Below are 21,010 nucleotides of genomic sequence, written 5' to 3'. Positions count from 1 at the left end.
CCCTCTTTTTCTACCACTTGACCATTCTAATACTTGTCCATTCTAACACATGAGGTGGTCTCGATTGAAATAACCAAAATTTAATGATTTTGAAGTACATTTTAATGACATTTCAACATGTTTTCACGATTTGATGCAATTTTTTCTGATTTTTGACCAATTGTGAATAATTTTCTGGCAATTGTTTGGTAATTTTCAAGATATTTTCCTGTTTATATGTAGCATGTATCAATTATCATTAGCATTGATGCAAATTAATTGTGAATTTTGATGCCAATCATTTTCAGTTGTTGATTCATCCTTTCAACTTTCAAATAATGTGGCAAAAAAATGCTTTTTGGTAATTTACGGTAAAATACGGTAATAAACTTTTGGTAAAATACCGTAAAATACGGTAAAATACCGCCGTAATTTACCGACATAAATTACCTTACAACCCTGGTAAGGTGCGATGATTTTATTATTTTTATCAATGATGATCTTCCCTGACACTGGTTTTTCAAATTCAAATTTTTGATGTCAAGTATTTTTCCACAACTAAAGCATACTAATGATGTTCATATGAACTTACTCGATAGTTGATGTTGATTGAAAAACCACTGTCACTGTAGATGCGAAGATTATTGACATAATCACCGCGAACTGAGAATGAAAATATGAAAACACAGTAAACAAGTTGAATTAAGTAGATTATTACGTATTTCCGAGCTTTCAACAATTGTTTTTCAACTCATATAATCCAAATTTGCGTACTTATGTGATATGATATTATGTTTTGTGGAGTATGTACAGTTGGTGAACGATAAGTATCACCACTGTCGGGCTTAACTTTATTAAAAAACTACCTTGAAGTGATGATAATTGAACCATCTAACGATTAATATTATGGAAATGTAGTACGTAATGGAATGTTATATAATTTCTTTTCATCTTTATAAAGCAGAACAGAGTTTGAGTTATCAGTTATCACACTAGAAAAATAGAACAAGTCGAACGAAGTATTTCCGACTGTACCCGATGACTTCCGAGTTTTTGCACCGGAAAAAAAAACTAGTGTACTTTAACGTCTAGTGTCGTGACCGTGACTTGTGCGTGCAGCGTGCTCTGCGGAACTGAAACTGAAACCGATTAAGCAGAGCTCCTACTTCTGAGAAAAGAAACAGTTACGACTCACGATGCGTTACGATTCGTAGTCCGTGCGGTGCTAGCGTGCTAGCGAACTGCCCGGAAGTCCGGAACTAGTGATCAGCTGAACCGTGTTTGTGACAGTTGGGAGGGGGGAAGTATCGATCAGCTGATGATAGAAAAAAATGTTGCAAAAAAGTAGGTAGCTAAATAGTTACTGATAAAGGGATAATGTACGAACTGCGATTACAACGCAATTACTTAACTTAGTTGCATTGCAGCCAAGTGTGCCAAAATTAGTCGTAAGTGTCGAGCGATAGTAATTGACAGCGAAACTGACGATTTACGAATTATTATCGATTCGCCATTATTATTATATATTCGATGATACGATCGTTTAATTTTTCATCGAATCGAGACAGGAAAAGCGAACAGAACGTTGGGACGTAAACAAACAGACGTTGGACTCGACTGCGAATCTGGTAAATATACGTACGTACATCGTCGCGTTTATTATTCGAAACTTATTTGTAGATAATTAGACGAAAAGTTGTTATTCTCATCGTTAGCTGTTTTACGCTGGCTGGCTGGCTGGCTGGCTGGGGTATTTAGTTTGCTGTCGATCTTTATCGTGGTTTCTTTGAATCGCGATTGCGAACAATCATTGGACGGTTCGAGTGATGGTTTCAATTTCGTACGAGTATAGTGACGGAAACTAACGTGTAATATTATTTTGGTTTTGTTATTTTGCAGCTCGCGTCCTAGTTTCAAAGAGCAACTCGATTCGATCCAATCAGATGCGTTTCTCTGGATCCTTCGTATCGTGTAAACGACCTTGAACCGCTTGCGTAATTTCTAAGGGGATTTTTGTCGAAAACGTAAGTATATTCGGTTTGAACGGTGAAATTCGCACGAATAATCGAGTCGAACTTACCTCCAACTCGACCGATTACGTTACGTGCTGTGTGTAAGTTGGCGCGCGTGTTTCATGAACTGGAGTAGAAGCGTCAGCGACGATAGCGAAATGTAATGCGTCTGTGGATGGCTTTTCGTGAAAACTGCCAATATCGTGCGTAGTGCCTGAACGATTTTGAAATTTGTCGACAATAAGGTATCGAAATAGAGCTTAGCAGTACATATACATATAAGTAGTAAGATATCGGTTTGGCGGTGCTCGTAAATGCGTAAATTCAGTCTGTGGTACGAGTACGACGAGAATGGCCGCGGCGCGGCAGTGCGAACGCGGCGGTATCGGACTATTGGTGTTTACTTTTTCACGTTTGCACTGTGAAATGGCCAAATTGGGTTGAAAGGAGGGGAAGGGGCGCAGCGCCGGTTGGCGACTGTTGAATGTTGATCGTCTTTTTGTTACAGGCGTGGCGCGGGCGCGGGCACGGGCGCACTGTACGCGACGACGTTATTGTGAAGCAGAATGGGCGGATCGATTAGCGCGGGTGCTGACAACGACGAAATGATCGACAATTTGATCAAGTCGCGGTACATCAGGACGAACGTGGTAGAAAAAGTTTTCCGATCGGTCGATCGAGCGTTCTACTTCTTGGCGGAATTTCAGCACACGGCGTACCGAGATTTAGCGTGGAAGCAAGGAAATCTGCATTTATCGGCTCCTTGCATTTACAGCGAGGTGCTGGAACACTTGAAACTGGAACCGGGTCACAGTTTTTTGAATATTGGCTCCGGCACCGGCTATCTCAGCACCTTAGCCGGTTTAATATTGGGTAAGCGAGAGCGATAAGTTATCGATACCTATTACCTACTATGTATGTAGTACATATATTGTATAAATTTGAAACTGCGCTTCACTTCAGGTGCGTACGGTACGAATCACGGTATCGAAGTACACGCCGATGTCGTCGAATACGCCTACGAAAAGTTGGAGCTGTTCAAAAAGACATGCAGCGGCGTAGACGTTTTCGAATTTTGCGAACCTGTATTCGTTGTAGGTGAGTCGTCGAACGGTCTGACTCGGCCTAGCCCTAGCGCTAGCGTGCTTTGCTGAATCTTTCTGTTTGCGCGTTTTTCGCAGGTAACGCATTCAACTTGAACCAAGACCGAAGATACGACCGTATTTATTGCGGCGCAGCTTGCCCGGAAGCTCACCAAGAACATATCAAGAAATTTATGAAGGTAGGTTGGACGGTTGGTTGGTTGTCTGCCGTTCGGTTGCAGGCTAGCTAGCGAGTACATGTACGTACATTTTTTGTTCGCAGGTCGGTGGTATTTTGGTGTTGCCCTGCGAAGATGATTTGCTGAAAATAACTCGAACATCCGAAGCGACGTGGGAAATCAGTTCGGTTTTACCGGTATCTTTTTCGACGTTGCAGTTCGCTGATAAAAATACCTGTTCGATGATTTCGATGCGTTAGTACCAATTTAGAGTTACCTTATACGACATTCGACTCGATCGTGTCGTTTCTGATTTTCTTGTTTTTTGTTTTCTGTTTTCCGTTTTCGTTTCATCCGCATCCGCATCCGCATCCGCAGCTGAGCCAGAACCTCTTCGTCTGCAAGAAATTTGCCGATCGTCGATTAGATCGTTGCTGCGTGGTCTCGCCGAAGCCGAAGAACCCGAACTGACGCAGAAACGCAAATGCAAACAGCGGAGCGGCTCGCGAAAAATGTGTCACCAAGAGAATTGCGTAGTTATTCCGGTATTCGAAGACGCGACGGGCGTCGAAAACGCCTTCACCATTCAAAGCTCGCGTTTCGAGAATTTTCGTCCGATCGCCTTCGAAAGGTTGATAAGAAATTTAACGAGAAACTATCAAGACGCCAACGACGATTCCGATAATGTATCGGCGCATTTGGATACGCGCGGCGACAACGAAGCGCCGCTGTCGAGCGTGGCAAGCGCGGAAATTCGACTGCGACCCGAACGAGAGGGTGACATCGCCGACGATTCCGAAGCATTGGAACGCGTGTGCAACGCTGAAACTAACAGCAGCAGCAGCAGCAGCACTGACCACCGGTGTAGCGATTTTATCGACGATAATTGTAACGATGACAGTTGTCAGAATGCTGTCGCCGATGATACTGGTCGCGGTCGCTCTCTCCAAAATGACGAAGAAAATATCGCGAGTAACAGAAGCGTAGATAATTTTTGCGCCAGCGGCAGCGGCAGCGGCAGTAGCTGCGATGTCGGTGCTAAAAGCCAAAGTAGCGACCGTATCAACGATAACAAAGACGACAAAGAAAACGACGACGACGAATACCGCGTCGTGCGGGAACAGAATCGTTGTAGCGACGACGTTGAAAAAAGAAGCGATTTAAACAACACCGTGCCAGATGTCACCGACGAAACCAGCAGCGTGGCGAGCGCAACCGTGTCGTCCAGACCGCGTCACATCGCCATCAAATTGAGAAAAGGCCGATTCGCGACCAAAATCAAAGCCACCAAAAAACATTGTTCGCTGGTTAGACATCACGATTCGCATCGTAACGCTCGCAAAGAAGCGGCGGCGGCAGCGTCGGACGAGGGCGAAGAATCTACCAGCGATGGCGATCGTCAACCGAAAAAGCTGATGAAACGAGAGAAATTAGACAGCGGTATCAGCGAAGAAAGCGACGACGGCAAATTTTCGGCGGCCAGCAACGAATCGTCCTTTGCCGAGTCTACCAACAACGATGAAATGGAAATCGATAGCGACCAAGATTCCGACTTTACCGAAGATTCGTCTTGCCAAGACGAAGACGAAGACGAAAACGAAGACGAAGAGGACGGTTCGGATGTCGAGGCAGCCGGTTCGGCCGATTCTTCTTCCAGTTCCATATCGCTGAAATACCGCGCGTGCGTGGAAAGAAAAATTCAATCGTTGCCCTTGCCTAATGCCATGAAATTTTACCTCAATTACAATAGAGATTTTCTCTCGTCGTCGCCGCCGCCGCCGCCGCCGTCGTCATCATCATCGGTTTGATTGGAACGCGTAATTATCGACTCGCCCTTGCCATTATCCAACCTCTAATGGACGATATTACGCGAGTCGGAATATCGACAAAATTGTTTTTTCTTTCGTTTTTGTTTTTTTCGTTACAGCGTCGTTCCGTCGTTTCTCGGAACAAATTCAATTTGGTTTTGTAAATGTATCGTAATTATGTCTAAGCGATTGTACGTCATTACGCGTTGAGAAATGAATCGAGTGTTTGAAATTCGGTTTTTATTATTTGTTTCCCCCTTAATTTGGGTATTTTATTCGTTAATAATGCATAGTGTAAGTCTACGCAGTAGAAATTGAATCCGGCGGCGTTTTCGTGAAAACGAAATATTTCGGTAACTACTGTTGGTGTTCTTTTCTCGAAGGTACCTACGTAATTTTTTATTTGCTCCGAAATACGACGTGAAACGTCGATTATTCGAATTAATCGGAGCCGAAGAAACGATTATGTTTAGTTCTGTCGAAAAAAATCGAATGCGCGGAAAGAGAAGAGTACCTTACCTACATACCTAATAACGAAATGAAATATTTGCGTGTACGACCCGCGAGTGTAGTGTATTATTCGTGTAGGTACTTTCCTTCCGCTTACCTGCGGCGACGTACAAACAGCCGAGTTTCAATCGGAAAAAACTAAAAAAGTTGACTAATATCGAACGTGGCCAGGTCATCGTAGTGTACGAGTTGGCATTGATGCGAATTTCCGCCAACATTCGAATACTCGAACGTCGGAGAATTTATGTTTCAAAATTCTCTTCTTTTAGTAGTGGGAAATGGGAATCCGGCACCTTTTAACTTTAACCGATCAGCAATTTTGTGCTTTCGCGTTGACGCGTCTCCGAGAATGTAAATACGTACAAATAGGCTAAATAAACGAAAACGACCGATGCATTTATCGAGTTGAAATAACGCTCGCGCCGCGCCGCGCTGCGCTGTTGATCCGCGTTGATACGAAAATTTTGTAATTAGCGATTTACGCATGTCGCATATACGAGTTTACGTTAGTCCGCAATTTTACGCGTATAATTTATACATACCATACATACCTATTACCTATTATTTACCTACATAATACATATGTATAATCTTGAAAGTTAAGCATCGTTTTGAAATTTTTTGCATTATTAAAATACTACCCACGTATCGTGTAATATTTATTCGATAATTATAATTATAAATCATACGAGTACGATCGAATCAATTTGTGCGATGCATTTCCTCCGAAATGAGCAGAACCACCAACGCAACGCAGGCTTTACGCTTTTGACATCTATAGAAAAAGAAAGTACCTACTACCTACCTAGGTACTCTGAGAAGTGAAAAATCGAAATGATACCCCGTTCCGGTTGAAGCTTTTCTTTCAAGTTGCGCTGTACTGTGGTGGTCTGGTGCCGGCGGTACATACTACATAGCTGTATTAGTATTAGCTACGTACACTATACAGCTTCGATAAACATTTGTCGGTTTTTAAAGATTTTCAGTCAAGAGTATAGGTGAATTCGGATTAGTGGAAATAACTGATCAGATTTCATTCGACCGTCTTTCAGTTGTTCTTCATTCCTCGATAGTCCCACGTCGTGTACGAGACTTACTTACTAACCAAGGTGTAGGACGTATGTAATATGTATAGGTCACTGGTAAGTGAAACGCGACTCAACTTCCTGAACAGAATACGGAATTCGGAATCGAATGAAATGAAAAATATCGCTCAAAAATCACGCGCTCGCATCGCTCGCAATCGTCAATGAAGCTTCAAAATGTCTATCTCGCGTCTAGCGTATTAATACTCGTAAAATACGCAGGTAGAGGTGCAAGTGCAACGAACAGAATTGCGAAAAGTGACGTATGTCGCGACGACGTTTCACCATCGTTTCTAAACTATCGCCGAACACCGATAGGCTCAGCAAGTAGCAGGTGATCGGATGTTTGATCGAATAAACGAACGCGTTAAAAATTGATACACAAGTAGTCGAGTGCCTATACATTTTTACTATTCTACATAATACGTATGTAATGTACATAATTACATATAGGTAGGTACATAAATTACGTAATTCAAAATTACAAGTGGGTAATAAACAATAGGCATATGGCACATGGCATCGACGGATCGATGAACTGGAATACTGAAAATACTCGTACATATAACGCGAGAAATTAAGAAGATATCCTACCACACCACCTAGGTTAGATTTTCTAATGTACAGCTTAGATCATAGGTATACCGTATACGTATTATTTATGTACAATTGTACACCCGAACTACGCGTATGACCGTCACTGTTTTGCAATATCTTCACTCCCCATATCAGTTCTCCGTCCACTTGAAAACAAAACGGGCAAGAGAATGATATAAAGGAAATAAGATACGAGTAGTTCGTGATTGTCGTCGTCTCGTCGTCTTCGAATGTTCCGTACAATACAATTTTGCAGAATCTATAAAAGATCAAATTGGATAAAGCTCGTACCAAGAAACGGCCGAGAGTAACACGAATGAAGCTGCGTAAAATACGCCAGTCCAGCGGAAAGTAACATGGGAGATAATTGTATTTCAGAATTCATACCTTGGAAAATGGAATTTTGGTAGAAGACGTCGGACATTGTAGTTTTAAAGATGTTAACGCGTATTTGTTTTTCCTCCTCTTCCGAATCGAATCGAATCAGGTCGGGTCAAGAACGGTTCGCAGAAACGCCTACTCGCCTTTTTCTTGAGAAATTACCTGGAAATAGTTCTAAACATTAACACGGATCTGAAAATAAAAATATATCGACGTTATTACTCGTATATACGGTCGAAGGCAATCAACTACATACTTGAAATGTTACTTCGATAGTACCTAATTACCTAACCGAGTATCCAAACATTTGAACCAGAACAATCAAACTTTCATCGTTGCAGAATGAATTTTCGTACAATCTTAAAACGTCCATGTTCACTGTTCTCAGCAAACCATCTGATAATGAGAAATTCCAACTGCATAACCGTCGGTGGCGAGCGACATGATACGAGAAAACATGAAACATAACGTTGTGTGAAATGTGAAATATAAATGTTCATTCGAGAGTTGGGAGACACGATTGGCGATTGGAACTGTGTGGTCAGCCGCGGACCATCTGCCGAATAAAATAATATCAACTATATACCTATGACAACGTTGAGAAATGAGATTCAACAATCATACTGCACAGGGTAAAGGAGGTATTAAAGGTAAACACAAATTTAATTTATCGATTACTATTTACTACATATTACGTACCTACATTCGCGACTCGACTCGACGAAGGACGGATGAAAATTATGAAATCATGAAACATATCTCATTCCCGGCTGGTTTCCGTTCATAGTTCAAATCAACAAAAGGGTTTTGCATTCTGCGTAAAACTTGAACTCAAAACACAACGCAATTAGCAATTACCATAAATGATTACAAACAGTACTTCTACTTACATTAAAAAAATATTTTTTAAATTTTTCATCTAAAATGAAAAATTAGAAGAGAATCGAATCTAGTACGATGACGTCAGATCACGTCGTACCGTAACAATAACGGAAAACGGAACTCGGACTCGGTAAACTTACAGCCCGTGCGTCGGGTGGTCAGCCCCGTGACAGCGCCGACAGCGGGACTCGAACTCGAGTTAACGGATCTCGGTTTCGGTTCTGTTCCGGGCTGATGAATAATTTTTCGGTTGGCAACCTTGCTGCTGCTGCTGCCTACGTTTACCTACGCGCTGGTTGCTTCGTGTGGTGTGGTGTTGTGGTGTACGTGCGTAGTGGTTTTTCCCAAAGATAATAATAATAATAATATCAGTTAAAAAGATAATTAAAACCGTAATTGTTATTTTATTAATTGTTCGCGGAGTTTAAATTTCGAAAAACATGTTTGAGCATTGCTCCTGATGATTGTGCCGTTGAATGGAAATGCTGTGCTGATGTAAGTGGTTGTAAGTGGTGTTTTCACCGCTATTCAGTTTGTCAAGTCGCTGGTCACTGGGTGAAAGTTGATGAAAGTTACAAGGTCTCAGTGTCTCACCTACGGGCTATGTACCTAAGACCTGACGCAAAACTATTAATCCGATATTTTTGAATTTGATGGTCGAGCGTTGCGGACTGCGTTTAGTTTGTTAACGCCTGTAATCGGTGGGAAATGCATCTGCATAATATGTAGTTACAGCTACAGCTACAGCTACAGCTACGTGTAATAGTTGTCGCGAATTACTTGGCATCGCGTCGCTGCCTAGTTAATAGCTCTGTAGAATGGGCAGTTTCGTGCGACCTTTACGAAGCTGATACTGAAAGTGTGCGATTTCTGTTTCAGATTGCCGATACTGAAACACCCGTACGAAATCGAAACTATAGCAGCCGAGTGCGAGATAAGTAGCTACAGAGTACAGCTGATATAATCAATATGTGTCCGCTGTGGCCCTTCCACTACTTGTTAGTGTATTTGATTTTGTTCGCGTCGGTATTGTACATTGCGGTGGCCTCGCCCGCGGTAAATTGCAAATATTGGAGCGTAACGTTCGATCCGAGCCTTTTGTCTGCCGCCGAAATAGATCGAGTTACCAAAGTGAATTTCAACCTGACTCTGGTGGATTGCGGATCGGCGATCGGTGTGCGGCCCGTTTGCTCGCCTATATTATCGTGTTGGCCGTCTACTATTCGAATACCATCCGACAGCGAGCAGTCCGAGATGGGCAACACCCGATTCTTCTCTTCGTCTTTCAACGTGAGCCCGACCTTTATGGGCTACGCGGATGTGAAAGTTGACCTACTATTGGACGGTAATTATTCTCATTCGCATTCGCATTCGCGGCTTTACGTATTGTTGTAACGCTGTCGCGATTTGCGACTTTGAGCTCCTGTTTGGTCGTCGTATTGTGAAATAATTAATAAGTACCTCTACCTGCCTACTAAGTGTACTATCGTATGTCGTTTTTACAGCTTCTGCCAAAGATGAAAACAACAACAACAACAATAGCAGCTACTACGATGAGACGACGACGACGACGTTGGAATCTATTGGTCGGATGCCAATCACCGCTGTCAGGAAAAGTCGATTGATAGATCATATTTTCACAGCCAGCGTTGCCATTCTAGTATCGATTATATTCGTAAATTTTGGTTGCGCGTTGGATTTGAACGTGGTCAAAGAGAATTTCACGAGACCACTGGGACCGCTAATTGGAATGGTGTGTCAGTTTTTATTTATGCCGTTGGTAAGTATATGGTTATTGGTTGGGCGTCGCCGTCGCCGTCGCACGATGCTCTTGCTCGAGAAGAATAGCAAAGGTCAATCGTCGAGTCGTTCACCGTCGTCTATTACCGCGCGCGTGCCCACGGCCCACGCCCACACCCACGCGGATTGTTTAACCACCGAGCAGGCCTATTCTCATTCTCATCTACGACCAAATAACGAATGACGATGCTGGCTGGTGTGTTGGTATGTTGGTAACGTAGAAATGTTTTACGCGACATTTCGCGCCTTTATGCCGCTCCGGCTCGTTCGAGTTGTCGGCCATTTCCGTTATGATCGAGACGCGCTAGAATCGGTCGCAAATTTACGTATGTACCTACGTCGATACGCGTAATTACGAATATTCAAACCACCGTCAGGCGACAGCCAGAGCGGCGATTAGTCGACTATTTTTTCAGCGTTACCAAATTATCGATGTCAATCACAAAGCAGAAACGTACGTCGATGAGCCGAGTGTGGCCGAAAATCGCTCCATCGTCATCGTCATCATCGGCCGATAATTAGCGTACGCTCAAATTCGCCGAGTCGCGCAATCGTCTACGCGGTGTTGCGGATTTAAATTTTGTCTTTACGAATAAATGCTATCCGTTCGCCAGGTTCACCGCCGAATTCAGTACCGTCAACCGTCATTAGGTAATAATCGTACCATTTATCGCGTGCACCAGCGCGAACCGAATACCGCTGATTAATTTTTTTTATTCGTCCATTCGTTCACGATGGCGCGGGCGTGGCGAGCGTATGGAGTGTACCTACTTACTGCCTGTGGCCTACGAGTATTACTCGATCGTCGAGTGACGTTCGCTATTCTTTTCTTTACATATTCGGAATAGTATTGGTCGCGGCTCGCGACAGATTTCGATTGCGATTGTGATTTTTTATTTTTACTTTGCAGATCGGTTTCGCCATAGGTAAACTTGTATTCCCAGACTCGGTTCCCCTGCAGCTCGGCTTATTCTTCACGGGAGTTAGTCCTAGCGGCGGAGCGTCCAATATTTGGATCTGTATGTTGGGAGGAAATTTAAACTTGAGCATTACCATTACGTCTATCAGCAATTTATTCGCATTTTGTAAGTAAACTTGCACCGAAACTCGGTACATACTACATAGCCTATAATTATGTCTAGCCGCACGATCCAGTACCTACGAGTTTCATTCATCATTCAACCAAAGAGGTTGCCAAAGTGCATAAGCATATACGAGTATGTATGAAAGAAAACGGCGATTTTCGTTTTAAAAATCAGCGGAAAATTTCTCGCGAGCCCGTATCGTCTTTTATTCGGGCTGTACGAAGCGCGCATTCAAATTTTTCTTTTTCTCAACTATTATAGCTTTTAAAAAAATTGGCCGTCCACGATTTATTTGAATCTGGTTTCCATTACCTACTCGCGTATTACGTATTATTCATTTTGACTGAAATACGATATTAGATGTTCTATCGTCTGCCTATTTTGTTTTTTGATACGCTCGAAGAAATTGCCCGTTTCGCTTACTCGTATTCTTCCGCTTGTTTGGAATTCGCATTCATTGCCTACGATGAAATATCGTTGGGTAACGTTTAGATTATAAATTCAAAATGAGTTACGTACATCGACGACGAATGAAAAAACGTACGAAAAGTGCTATCGGTTTTTTTTTATGGCATTTCGTATGCCCGAGAGTATTAGGCGTTGAGCGTTTCGATTTCAACCCCTCAGCTTGTTCGATTTGCTAGATTTTTTTTCGTACCTACTCGTACTCGTACTCTCGTATTAATGACGAATACGACGATTATTGATTGCGCAGTTACCATACCGCTGTGGACTTTCACGTTGGGCCGTGTTATATTCGACAAAGGAGCGATGGTTGTGCCTTATCGGCAAATAGCGATTTACGCGGTTTCGCTTTTACCGCCTCTCATTATCGGACTTGTTTTGCAAAGCAGATGCCCGAAATTCTCTCAGCTCATGGTCAGAATATTGAAACCGTTTTCGTCTTGTCTCATCCTGTTCATCATCATTTTCGCTTCAGTTACCAATTTTTACTTATTCAAGCTGTTTACGTGGCAAGTAAGTACCGCGGTAGTCTGTTTTTTTTTCTTCCAGTCAGTTTTTGTTTGTATGTACATTCGATAATTTCACAAAAAAAAAAGTCTCGTAATTATAAAATTTTCAGGTTTTTTGCGTTTTAAACGCGTTTAAAATATGTACGTAGTTTAAAGCGTTTTAAACAAAATAATTAACAACGCGGTACGTTTCGATTTGATTATTGTTGTAGATTTTGTTAGCTGGTTTATGTTTACCGTTATTGGGCTACGTGCTAGCGTGGTGCGTATCCGTATACTTTGGACGTTGCTACGAAGATTGCCTCGCTCTGTCAATTGAAACCGGCGTTCAAAACACCGGCATAGCCATATTTATGTTGAGATTCTCTTTAGGTCAGCCTGAGGCCGATCTCACTACCGGTGAGTACTGCGCACTACGTTTGCCAACCTTTCGGCTTTCACCGCTTAAATAGATTACCGTACCCCCGACACCCCCGTACCCGCATTGTGACTTGTGACTTACGACCTTTTTCAGTTGTTCCTGTGGCCGTTGCGTTGATGACGCCGTTACCCATCATGTTCCTGTACTTGATTAGCAAATTTGGCCGCCGTGACAAGAAATGCGATCAGACGAAAAATGCGACCGACGCGACCGACACCGCTGCCGCCGTCCAGACCAATTATCCGGCCGAAGATCGTGTGTCGGCTATTTCGTTGATAAACGACGCGCCTACCGATTGAACCAAAGCTATCTTCGCTCTTCTGTCTCTGTCGTCTGTCCACGTCGGCGTGTTTTTTACCTATAAGTATTAGACTAGCAACCCGCGTTCCTGACGACCTTTTTTTTTGTTGATTTTTCTGTATGGGTTGGGAGAGGGCGTAGGAACTGATTTCATGTATCTAGATATCTACTTACGCGTATCATTTGTCTCCGAATTTGTTTACATTTTTTTTTACGAGCTATTAAGTTGGTGATGTTGTTTTTCGTTTTAATAAATAAATGCTGCGATAGTACGACGCGGCAGCGTAGCCAAGAGTCGACCAGAGTAAACACCACCGTCGCTACCACTTTTCGTGATTAAATTTTTCATATAAACGCGCGAAAAGAAGCGTTTTCACGAGTAGTGTGCGCGAGTCTTTGAAATTTCTCATTTGCCTGCGAAAAAAACTTGGTTTCATTCGCATCGCGTTTGGATAAATCTTGGCTGCGCTACCGCATCGTACTAGTACTCGTATGCTTCAATACGAATTCGCGTCCTCGTGTCAATTTTTCCAACTCTAGCGCATTGTCGGTAACTTGGTATATTATTATGTGTATGTGTATGTATTGTTGGCCGAGCCAACTTTAGATTCGTGTAGAATGAAATTACGACTCGCTTGTGGTGCCTAGACCTACCTAGTATGTACTCGTACCTACTACCTACTACCCAACATCTACATATAAACTAAGAGAGGTTGTCTCATAACCCGTATCCGGCGTTGGCGCCTGGGAACAGTCCCCGCTTTTCCGCACCGCGGCGCGTGACGTCACTGGAGGAAGCCAACTTCTTACTGAAGCGGTAATAGCCCATATTTCGTGGTTTTTTCGATTTTTTGGACAAACGAAGGGGTTTGGGTAAAATTTTAATAGAACTTAATTTCAAGATATTCAAATTTTAGATCGATTGGTGTAAAAATTATTGAATTTCGTGGAATAATGACGATTTTACGAGCATTTTTATTCGTGAAGTTTCACCAAGTGTTCAATTTAAATTGAAATTAATCGAAATTTTCAGTGAACACCTACGTATTTTAAAAATCCAAAGTGTTCAGAATTTTGTGCTCTTTAATATGGTCTATCATTAGAACTTAGAAGCCCTAGCTTCTAACAATAAAAAGTTTTCAAAGTTTGAAGAAGTAAAAACATGCTGTACACTATAGACATTGGGATTGGAATCAAAAATGCACAAAATTTTTAGTGGATACACTAGTATTTTAAAAATTAATAATGTCCATAATTTTATTCTCTGTAGCGTGTTTTTTCATTCGAAAACTAAGCAATTACCGTTCAAAACTTACTACTTCAAGGTGCAAATTATTATACACACAGCTAATGAAAAAAAAGAGAACCTCAGCGATCTTTTAAGTTTTTTTTCTCTCGAAAAACGCAATTCATCTGTTAAAAAAATCCTACAGAATGAGATTATGATTAATAATTAAATAGTTCATTTCAATATTCATCCATTTATTAGCAAAAATCAGGAATTCAAATACAGAAATAAAGATACTTTTACAAAAAACACAGAAGATACAAAAAGTTGAACGAAAAATAAATATTAATAACCAACGAATCACTGAACTCTGAAGAAAGGAAAAAGAAAAAGGATATGATTGATGATATTATATTTCTGTATCTATTAGTCTTTTATCTGTACACTTTGATACTGCCGATCACACTGAATCACACTGAATCACTGAAACAAAGCAAAAAAACATCATCAGGTTCAGAATATTTATTTAGTGTTGTTCAAGATAATATCAAATAATGAAATAAATCACATCACGAAAATGCATTTTCATCTTTTACTGAAATATTATGAAAATCCGTCACCACTTTCTACAAATCTACGTACGGAATTGTACCAACAATTAGGGAAAAAACACAGATCTAAGTTTTCACAAATTTCCCAAAGATGAGACATTAAGCAACATTTGGATCCAGAAATGTAATTGATTAGATAAAAATCAATTTATGTAGAATCAGGTAAGCAGCAATAAAAATGTAATGTGAATCATGATAGTGTCATTACAACCAAGCCCCCAGCCCTTTCAATTTTAGAGACAGATTTTGAACATGACTTGAAAAGTGAGCTGCAAAAACTGTCTTAAAAGAGAGCTAGAAAGAGATGCTGTGTTATCAGTCAACTTACACAGCTTACACTTACCCAAAGAAACTCCCGCATCTTCAGCAGCAGTTCAGCAGAACGAACGAATAGAACTGAAACGAAAGAAAACAGTTCAGTTAACAATTTACATCACGTTCAATAATAATAATTTGAAGCAGAAAATATCCAATGAAAAAAATCAGATCTCAATCTCATTATAAACAACTGCTCGGAATGTTACAATATGAATATAATTAAGCCGAATCGATGTTACGTACCAAATAGAATGTTTCTTCTTCTGCTTCAATTCATTTCTTCTTCGATTAAATATATTAATTAATTAAATGCAACGGATTTTAGAAAAAATGATTCGTAAAAATTTAATCAACACGGCTCAACTTCATTATCACAGTGCAAAATTATGTAAACAAACAATACATACTTATTTTCTTTCCTCTAGTGACGTCACGCGAGTCGATGGGCGATTGAAAAATTTTTTACCTATCTTCTAAAATGAGAGTGAGACAACCTCTCTTAGTTTATAGATGTTGCCTACTACCTACTGGTGAAATGGTCATGTTCGTTGTTGTTTCTTCGCATTTCCACATAATGCACATGCGATCAGCCAATATGCCCGAATGCTCCCTCCTGATTGGCCCAACGTTCCTCCAGCACCCACCACTTCTTAACAGATGAACAGCTGTTTGCTTTGCGGTATCAATTTTCACCGCTGATGGCAATTTATTTATACCCAATCCGCCAAATTTATTTTCGCTTTTCCCTTCCAATATGCGCCAAAAATGTCCAGTCTTTGTATTTCTAGCTCTTGCCGCAGCTCAATTGCTCAATCACTCCTTGAAATGGAGTTCACTAGTTCAGAGTTCAGACAGGTGTTAACTGTTAGGCGATTCTTCTAAGCTTCCCAGTGATTATCGTAATATTATTGTTTCGCAAAATGAAACAATGTGCAAGATTGCACTGACTGGGTTGCTACATTTGGCGAAAAAACACGGACGAAATGGCGAATGCGAAGTTCAAAGCCTTTATCATAAATCGAGTGCCAGTTTGCCACTTGCCAGTTGATTTTCGTCATACTTTTACTCTAAATCAGTGTTGCAAGAGTGGAGTAAGAGTAGGAGTAAGGAGTGCAAGGAGTGAGAATTTTTGAAAGGAGTAGGAGTGGAGTTGGAGTGTTGTCAAATCAAAACTCCTTACTCCTCTTTTTTCCCCTAATTCTGTGACTAAATTACATCAAAATGTTGCTGTTACTCACGTATTTTCAGTATTTCCAATTTTTTTAGTTGTTTATTTTACTGTTTTTCTCATTATTATCATCAATGATACTATTTTATCAATTATTGATATACTTTTACCATCTTACACCTTTAATTTATGGATATAATCAATCATTCAATATCTGTAGAGTCAAAATTCCTGAAAAATAATGAAAAACAATGGGAGTAAGGAGTGGAGTAGGAGTGGAGTAAGAGTGTTGACATTTCCTTTGGAGTGAGTAAGGAGTGAGAGTAGTGCTGAAACCACCACTCTTGCAACACTGCTCTAAATGCAGCTGCCGATTCAACACCTTACTAAAATTTCAGTTTTGATTTTGAACATTGGTAATTGGAAATTTGGAATTGGAAATAACGCAATAAGGAAAATAAAGATAAATTCATAAGTGGTTTATTTCTTCTCGAAGCATTTATTTTTCATCGAGACATATCATATCACTGTGCTGTTCGTCGCAACTGGTGGGTGGGGCTATGTTGACATGGGCACTCAGCAGCGAATCAGGAGGGAGCATTCAGGCATATTGGCTGATCGCATGTGCATTATGTGGAAATGCTGTTTCTTCAAATTACATCGACCAAGTGAAGAATGAAGAAATTACTTGATTTTCCACCGCGCTGTCGCAGGTTCTTCTGAAAAATTTCCGTTTTCGTTTTTTTTTTTTTTTTTTATTTAGGAAAACAAATTTTAATCCGTCTTTTATTCGGTTTGTCTGTTATTCTCAATAATTTTTTCCAACGCGTTATTTGTACGATTGCAGTACACATAGAGGTACCTACACCTACCTTATCAGCTACTCGAACGTTTGAGATTGCAACCGCGCAAAATGGTACTTGGTTTCGCAAAAGAAGAAAGGAAATAAACGATAAAGCAACAAAAACACGCTCGGTACTCGGCAATATGTATATAATACACAAACGCACGTACTAATTATAGGAAATGTACAAAATGATAATATAGGTACAGGTCGATCAAATGCGAAAATTGTACAATGTTTATTAATAATAAAACGCGGGTAAGGCGCGAGACACGAATAATTTACGAAAACGGACAAGAGTAAATATTTACGGATTTATCTTCGGACACTGAAACAATCTTGGATCCGTCCTTGTTGTATTTAACGCACCACACCTGATCGGCGTGTTCCTTGAAGGTGTGTACGCAGGTAAGATCGCTGATTTGCCACACTTTGACGGTGTTATCGGCGCTGCCGGAGACGAAGTATTTCGAGTCTGGCGAAAAGGCCACGCTCAACACCCAGGACGCGTGACCGGACAGCGTGCCGACCACTTCGGCGTGTTGAACGGCGTACACTTTCATGTGACCGTCGTCGGACGCGGTCAACAAGTACTTGGAATCGGGAGAAAAGCACAGCGATCTGATGGGCATAGCGTGTCCCTCTAGCGTGTGGGTTAGCTTGGCATTTTGAACGTCGAAAATGTTTATGATACCGTCCAACGCTCCGGACGCGATGTACTTGCCATCCGGACTGTACGCTATGCTCAGGGTGAATTTGCCTCGCGTATCGAACGTCTGCTCCAGCTTGGTACTTTCGACGCCGAACACGTTTATTTTACCGGAATGGCTGCCCGATATTATGTAATTGTCGTCCGGCGAAAATGCGATCGTCCAAAGCTCGACCGGGCCTACCATGACGGTTTTTATTTTGCTGCCGGCTTTCAAATCCCACAAAATTAATACCGAATCCAACGAACTGGAAGCGCACACCGTGCAGTCGGAATTCAAAGCCACAGACACGACGCCCAACGAGTGGCCAACCAGCGTTTTCGACAGTTCCAACCTGTCCGCTTCCACCTTCCACACTTTAACCAAATCGTCTACCGATCCTGTAACGATGATTTCGGTCACTTGGTCGTCTTCTCGCGCTTCGTCGTCACCAACCGCAGCCACAACCGCGTCATCTTCTTCTTTCTCCGCTGTCGCTTGTTTCTCTGCGCCGGCGGCGGCGGCGGCGGTGTCGTCGTCGACGATGTTGTCGTTGTTCTTGCTGTTGCTGTTGCTGTCGCTGTTGTTGGCGGCATCTTTGTCGATCGTATTGTTCTGCTTGCTAACGGCCACCAAACGCTTAGTTCTCACTTGACCCCAAGCGCAACTCCATATTGTATCCGTATGCGCATCTTTCACGCTATTCATCAACGAAAACATGGTATCGATCGATTATTACACGCAATCGGCGTTCCTTTAATCTTTCGACGTATCGCAAATTATCGTCATTTCTCACCATATATCACCGGAGATTGACTCTGTCTAACCGGTCACTTTCTCGACTGTTCGTAATCCGTAAACGTTATTAATCGACGCGTAAGTCTTAGTATAGTAAAAGGTATTAATTATTTGCGCGATTACATTTAATTAATCCGAATTACACCGAACGACTGTGACTGAACTACACACCGCAAAATTTGGGAATATACTATGTGGTGATAAGCGGCACAATAACAACAACTACGATCTCTAGCTTTGGCTGGATGGTGGAAGATATAGATAGTTGTGCCGGAGGATAGAAACATGACCGATGAGCCGATGAACATGACGTGACGATGAAATGAGGCCGCTCCGGGCGTCCGGGCAATGAAAATATGTTTGACTTTTGTTTTGACTTTTGACTTGAGACTTGACTGAAAGAGTGAAAGTTTTCAATATTTTCAAATTTTCAATTTTCATTTCTCAACAAGCGTCAAGCAACTTTGTAAATCGCTAAATCACATCATAAACATCAAAATTCAAAATTCAAAATTGAAAATATTCCAACTTTGCAACTTTCCAAAATTGAAAATTATTCCAATCCAACATCCAACCAGTGATGGCAGCGTTCGCGAACGTGAACGCGAACGCGAACGGAACGCGTTCTTTTTTGAAAGAACGCGAACGTGAACGGCGTTCGTTTTGATTGAACGCAAATTTCAAAGTTTGAAACATTTTTCAGGCAAATTTTGCATTTTGAGCCATTTTCATTGAAAAAAAGGGGTAAAGTATAGAATTTTTACCCCTTTTTAGTTATTTTTCAATAAAAATGCAAAAATTGCGTTTAGAATAGGCCTAGGATGTCACTGTTACTTGCTGCAATTCATTAATAGTCGTTTTCGTTTAGGCATACACTTTTTACACTAGTGTACACTAGTGTAATGCACTACACGAAATTTACACCAGGTGTAAAATCAGAATCTGCACTTTGGTGTATTTGGTGTAAACCATACACCACATGTCATCACATAAAACTCAATTTTTATAAAAAATAAAACATATCTTAATAAAAGAACTAAAATATTCATTCTCCATGATGGAATAATTGATAACAAAATGATTTTATAAAATTGATATCATACTCTTCTTACACTACACTGCTCACACCGACTTTGAAATGGGTGTAAATAGTGTATACACTTTCTTACACCAAGCCTTACACTGGAACAAAACGAATAAAATTGGTGTATACACCGAGTGACCTTGAACAAAACGAATAGAGTGCACTACACTAGTGTAAAAAGTGTGCCTAAACGAATATCCCTAATCATTGTCTCCCGAATCATGCATTTGCGTTCTCGTTCGCGAACGACATACGTTCACGATCGCGTTCGCGAACGCCGTTCGCGAACGCGTTCTTTTTAAATGAACGTGAACGCGAACGCCGTTCAAATTTTTGCGAACGCTGCCATCACTGCATCCAACTGTTCATGTTTTCAACTTTTCTATCAATATCAATAATATGAAATATCACAAAAATTTCATTTCATTCACTGAAGATAATAATTAATTATTACCTACATGAACAGAACTACGGACACCAGATTCGGACTCGGCTTGCTCGAATTAGTCGAAATTCGAAAACGACTCTTTACTTGATTTTTTTGAAAATAAAAAAAATAAAAACTCCAAAGTGGTACCGTGGTACGTTCATACTTACATTTTTTTTAAAAAAAAATCGTTTTCTCACCAATCGCGAATTCGCCAATCGAGCTGAAAAGCAAAGCAGGCGAAAAGCTGGTTCAGAGGGTTTTTTTTGGGAGGGCGAATTCATTGCCGGCGTCAGATTTTCACCAGAGCGCTCAGTTCTTGCGGAGACAGCCTTTTTTTGACATCATAAAATCAAAAATGACCCGAAAAAAAGTTGTCGAATTTTGCATTTTTCTAATCGCGTTTTCCGACTAATTGGAGCACGCTGAATTAGTCAGAAAATGTCACAAAAAATGAAAAATTTTACAACTTTTTTTCAAGTCTAAATGAGTTTGCCGTCCCAAAAAACCACTCGAACCAGATTTTCAGCTCGATTGGCGACAAAAAGTTTTTTTTCCGAAAAAATGTACGAACGTACCTATTTGGATTTTTTGGATTTTTTTGATTTTCAAAAAAATCGAGTAAAGGGTCGTTTTCGTTTTCGACTAATTCGAGCAAGCCTAGTCCGAATGCAGTGTCCATTTTTGTCTGTGACGTAACTTCAGTGAGAAATTGCGAATATTTTGCCGAATACGAGTCCGATTGCAA

The 21,010-nt window shown here is 41.1% G+C and overlaps 3 protein-coding genes and 1 long non-coding RNA gene across 9 annotated transcripts; 2 read left to right on the top strand and 2 right to left on the bottom strand.

Moving 5' to 3' along the window:
- Positions 1 to 1,312: 1,312 nt before the first annotated feature.
- On the top strand, positions 1,313 to 6,218 carry LOC135838158 (uncharacterized). Of its 4 annotated transcripts, none has more exons than XM_065353764.1 (7): positions 1,313 to 1,607; positions 1,879 to 2,003; positions 2,500 to 2,864; positions 2,955 to 3,089; positions 3,173 to 3,273; positions 3,357 to 3,507; positions 3,631 to 6,218. In XM_065353764.1, the coding sequence occupies exons 3-7, from the start codon at positions 2,558 to 2,560 to the stop codon at positions 5,058 to 5,060; spliced, it is 2,124 nt and encodes a 707-aa protein (XP_065209836.1). In that variant the 5' UTR covers positions 1,313 to 1,607; positions 1,879 to 2,003; positions 2,500 to 2,557; the 3' UTR covers positions 5,061 to 6,218. The 4 variants fall into 4 exon arrangements, with proteins under 4 accessions (XP_065209836.1, XP_065209837.1, XP_065209838.1 ...); XM_065353765.1 differs by having other exon boundaries at positions 1,313 to 1,617; XM_065353766.1 differs by lacking the exon at positions 1,313 to 1,607 and adding an exon at positions 1,629 to 1,796.
- An 826-nt stretch (positions 6,219 to 7,044) lies between these two features.
- LOC135838170 (uncharacterized) lies at positions 7,045 to 8,575 on the bottom strand. 3 transcript variants are annotated; one of them, XR_010557328.1, is made up of 4 exons: positions 8,333 to 8,575; positions 7,913 to 8,219; positions 7,640 to 7,825; positions 7,045 to 7,511 (listed from the first exon to the last, which is right to left on the bottom strand). It is a non-coding gene; the product is annotated as an uncharacterized LOC135838170 (long non-coding RNA). The 3 variants fall into 3 exon arrangements; XR_010557329.1 differs by having other exon boundaries at positions 7,913 to 8,189; positions 8,337 to 8,575; XR_010557327.1 differs by having other exon boundaries at positions 7,913 to 8,189; positions 8,333 to 8,574.
- A 239-nt stretch (positions 8,576 to 8,814) lies between these two features.
- LOC135838164 (ileal sodium/bile acid cotransporter-like) lies at positions 8,815 to 13,602 on the top strand. The gene is made up of 7 exons (XM_065353781.1): positions 8,815 to 9,010; positions 9,395 to 9,860; positions 10,021 to 10,295; positions 11,226 to 11,400; positions 12,116 to 12,378; positions 12,587 to 12,773; positions 12,889 to 13,602. The coding sequence occupies exons 2-7, from the start codon at positions 9,485 to 9,487 to the stop codon at positions 13,092 to 13,094; spliced, it is 1,482 nt and encodes a 493-aa protein (XP_065209853.1). The 5' UTR covers positions 8,815 to 9,010; positions 9,395 to 9,484; the 3' UTR covers positions 13,095 to 13,602.
- A 3,794-nt stretch (positions 13,603 to 17,396) lies between these two features.
- Positions 17,397 to 18,970, bottom strand: LOC135838167 (superkiller complex protein 8). Its single transcript, XM_065353785.1, has one exon. The coding sequence runs from the start codon at positions 18,671 to 18,673 to the stop codon at positions 17,546 to 17,548; it is 1,128 nt and encodes a 375-aa protein (XP_065209857.1). The 5' UTR covers positions 18,674 to 18,970; the 3' UTR covers positions 17,397 to 17,545.
- Positions 18,971 to 21,010: the final 2,040 nt, after the last annotated feature.

The sequence above is a fragment of the Planococcus citri genome, chromosome 2, assembly GCF_950023065.1.
Source record: "Planococcus citri chromosome 2, ihPlaCitr1.1, whole genome shotgun sequence".
Taxonomy (NCBI): domain Eukaryota; kingdom Metazoa; phylum Arthropoda; class Insecta; order Hemiptera; family Pseudococcidae; genus Planococcus; species Planococcus citri.
Note: the sequence above shows the minus strand (reverse complement) of the source record. Positions and strands in the feature narration are given on the sequence as shown.

Bases quoted from the DNA above. Each gene is read 5' to 3' on its own strand.
- LOC135838158 (XM_065353764.1), top strand. From the start codon at position 2,558: ATGGGCGGATCGATTAGCGCGGGTGCTGACAACGACGAAATGATCGAC. The intron at 2,865-2,954 runs GTAAGCGAGAGC...GCTTCACTTCAG, and splicing joins CTTAGCCGGTTTAATATTGG to GTGCGTACGGTACGAATCAC. The intron at 3,274-3,356 runs GTAGGTTGGACG...TTTTGTTCGCAG, and splicing joins ATATCAAGAAATTTATGAAG to GTCGGTGGTATTTTGGTGTT.
- LOC135838164 (XM_065353781.1), top strand. From the start codon at position 9,485: ATGTGTCCGCTGTGGCCCTTCCACTACTTGTTAGTGTATTTGATTTTG. The intron at 10,296-11,225 runs GTAAGTATATGG...TTTACTTTGCAG, and splicing joins AGTTTTTATTTATGCCGTTG to ATCGGTTTCGCCATAGGTAA. The intron at 12,774-12,888 runs GTGAGTACTGCG...GACCTTTTTCAG, and splicing joins TGAGGCCGATCTCACTACCG to TTGTTCCTGTGGCCGTTGCG.
- LOC135838167 (XM_065353785.1), bottom strand. From the start codon at position 18,673: ATGTTTTCGTTGATGAATAGCGTGAAAGATGCGCATACGGATACAATA.